This window comes from Bidens hawaiensis, unplaced genomic scaffold (genome assembly GCF_021521415.1).
Source record: "Bidens hawaiensis isolate Kalapana, Puna unplaced genomic scaffold, B.hawaiensis_p1.1 tig00000780_1, whole genome shotgun sequence".
Classification (NCBI taxonomy): domain Eukaryota; kingdom Viridiplantae; phylum Streptophyta; class Magnoliopsida; order Asterales; family Asteraceae; genus Bidens; species Bidens hawaiensis.
The window spans coordinates 3,697,759-3,699,739 of NW_027491045.1; the positions used below are offsets into that span (position 1 = coordinate 3,697,759).

Consider the following 1,981-nt stretch of genomic DNA (forward strand, 5'->3'; position numbering starts at 1 on the left):
TTATGTTCATGGTTTAAAAACACGTCATGACTCATGAACGTCATGAACATGTGGTTCGTTTACAGGCTTAGATGTAAGATGTGACTGTTTTATTATTTTTCTAGGCTTAGATGTAAGATGTGACTGTTTTATTATTTTTCTAGGCCTGTAAACGAACCGCATGAATGAACAAAACACACACAAAACGTGTGTTATGTGTTTATAACTATTTGTGTTTAATTAATTTATTAATTGAACACAAATTTGAATATTCGGTTTGTTTACAGGCATGAATCTGAGTATTTCTGAGTGATATTTTTAGGCATGTAAACGAACCGAATTGATTGAACAAAACGTGTGTTTGTAACTATTTGTGTTTAATTAATTAATTAATTGAACACAAAATTTGAATATTCTGTTCGTTTACGGGCATGAATATGAGTATTTCCAAGTGATTTTTTAGGTCTGTAAACGAACCGAATCAAACGAACAAAACGTGTATTTATTCGTTTACAGACATGAACACTCGGTTTTTACATACATAATTGAAGTATTTTCGAGTGATTTTTTAGGTCTGTAAACGAACTGAACCGAACGAACAAAACGTGTATTTATTCGTTTACATACATAAATTTCAACACTCGGTTTTTACATACATAAATTTAAGTATTTCCGAGTGATTTTTTAGGCCTATAAACGAACCGTACCGAACTGAACGAACTAAACATGTATTCATTCGTTTACAGACATAAATATAAACACTCGGTTCGTTTACAGACATAAATTTGAGTATTTCTGAGTAATTATTTTAGGCTTGTAAACGAACCGAACCGAACGAACGAAACATGTATTCCTATTCATTTGTAATTGAATGAACAAAAGAATTTGTTCATGTTAGTTCATTTATTATGTAAACGAACATAAACAAACTCCTAGCCGAAGTGTTCATAAACACTCGGTTCGTTTACTGGCCTAGTTATTTTCAATTTTTCGATTAAACTCAAATCAAATCACTGAAAATCTCAAATAATCTAACATTTTTTCACCTGATTCATTACAGGAAAACAAAATCTATATTCACCTGCAACGGAGACGAACAAGACAACTATCGATTTCTTAAGCAAAATCGAAACTCCGATCAACACAACACCGAAATCCGTTACAGTTACACACCTTCCACAACTCGTGATCATAGACTCCTTCCGTAATCCATCCGATTCAACACCATAATCCAGCACAGGTCCAATGACTATTTTCTACAAAGGACAAGTTGCAGTGTTTGATAATGTATCTGCAGATAAAGCCAGAGATATTATTTTAACCGCTAGCAGTTATCAGAACTCGCATTCTCCTTATGAAGCTTTCGAAATGAACGGTTCGGATTTGCCAATTGCGAGACGATCGTCGCTGCATAAGTTTTTAGCGAAGAGGAAGGAGCGAGCGAGTGAAAGAGCTCCGTACCAGGTGCGGAATCGGTTAATGGTGGATTCGAGTTTGAGTTTGAATCATAAGTTTGATCTGAATTTGTAGCCTCATGATATTGCAGAATTCTGTTTGTAGCTATAGTTTTGTTTATTGATGGATGATTTCAATTCATTTTTTTCCATTAACTGCTTCACTAGTGTTTGTTATAACCGTTAACTAAACCATAACCGGACTGATTTTAACTGATAACTGATATAACCGACGGGTTGGTTTTCGTTAAAGATTATTCTAAACCCGTCATAGCCGAACCAGCTCATTTATTTAACCAACAACTATGTTTGGGAATTGGGATTAACCTGCACCAATAATATAGTCGGATTATACCATTTTGATGATTTTGGTTCAACGCTTGTTATCGGTTTAACTTGAATTTAATTATTGGATTATATAAAGCCATTTTTTTAATATTCGGTTTACTGTGTTTTGGTTACAGTTAATCGATCCATAACCGGCTCGCTATAACCTTTAAAACTGATTAATCAAAACCACCACAATGTTGGTTATGGTTATGGTTTGA

The 1,981-nt window shown here is 33.9% G+C and overlaps 1 protein-coding gene across 1 annotated transcript; it reads left to right on the plus strand.

Moving 5' to 3' along the window:
• Positions 1 to 1,224: 1,224 nt before the first annotated feature.
• On the plus strand, positions 1,225 to 1,509 carry LOC143535875 (protein TIFY 10B-like). Its single transcript, XM_077030012.1, has one exon. The coding sequence runs from the start codon at positions 1,225 to 1,227 to the stop codon at positions 1,507 to 1,509; it is 285 nt and encodes a 94-aa protein (XP_076886127.1).
• The last annotated feature ends 472 nt before the right edge of the window (positions 1,510 to 1,981 follow it).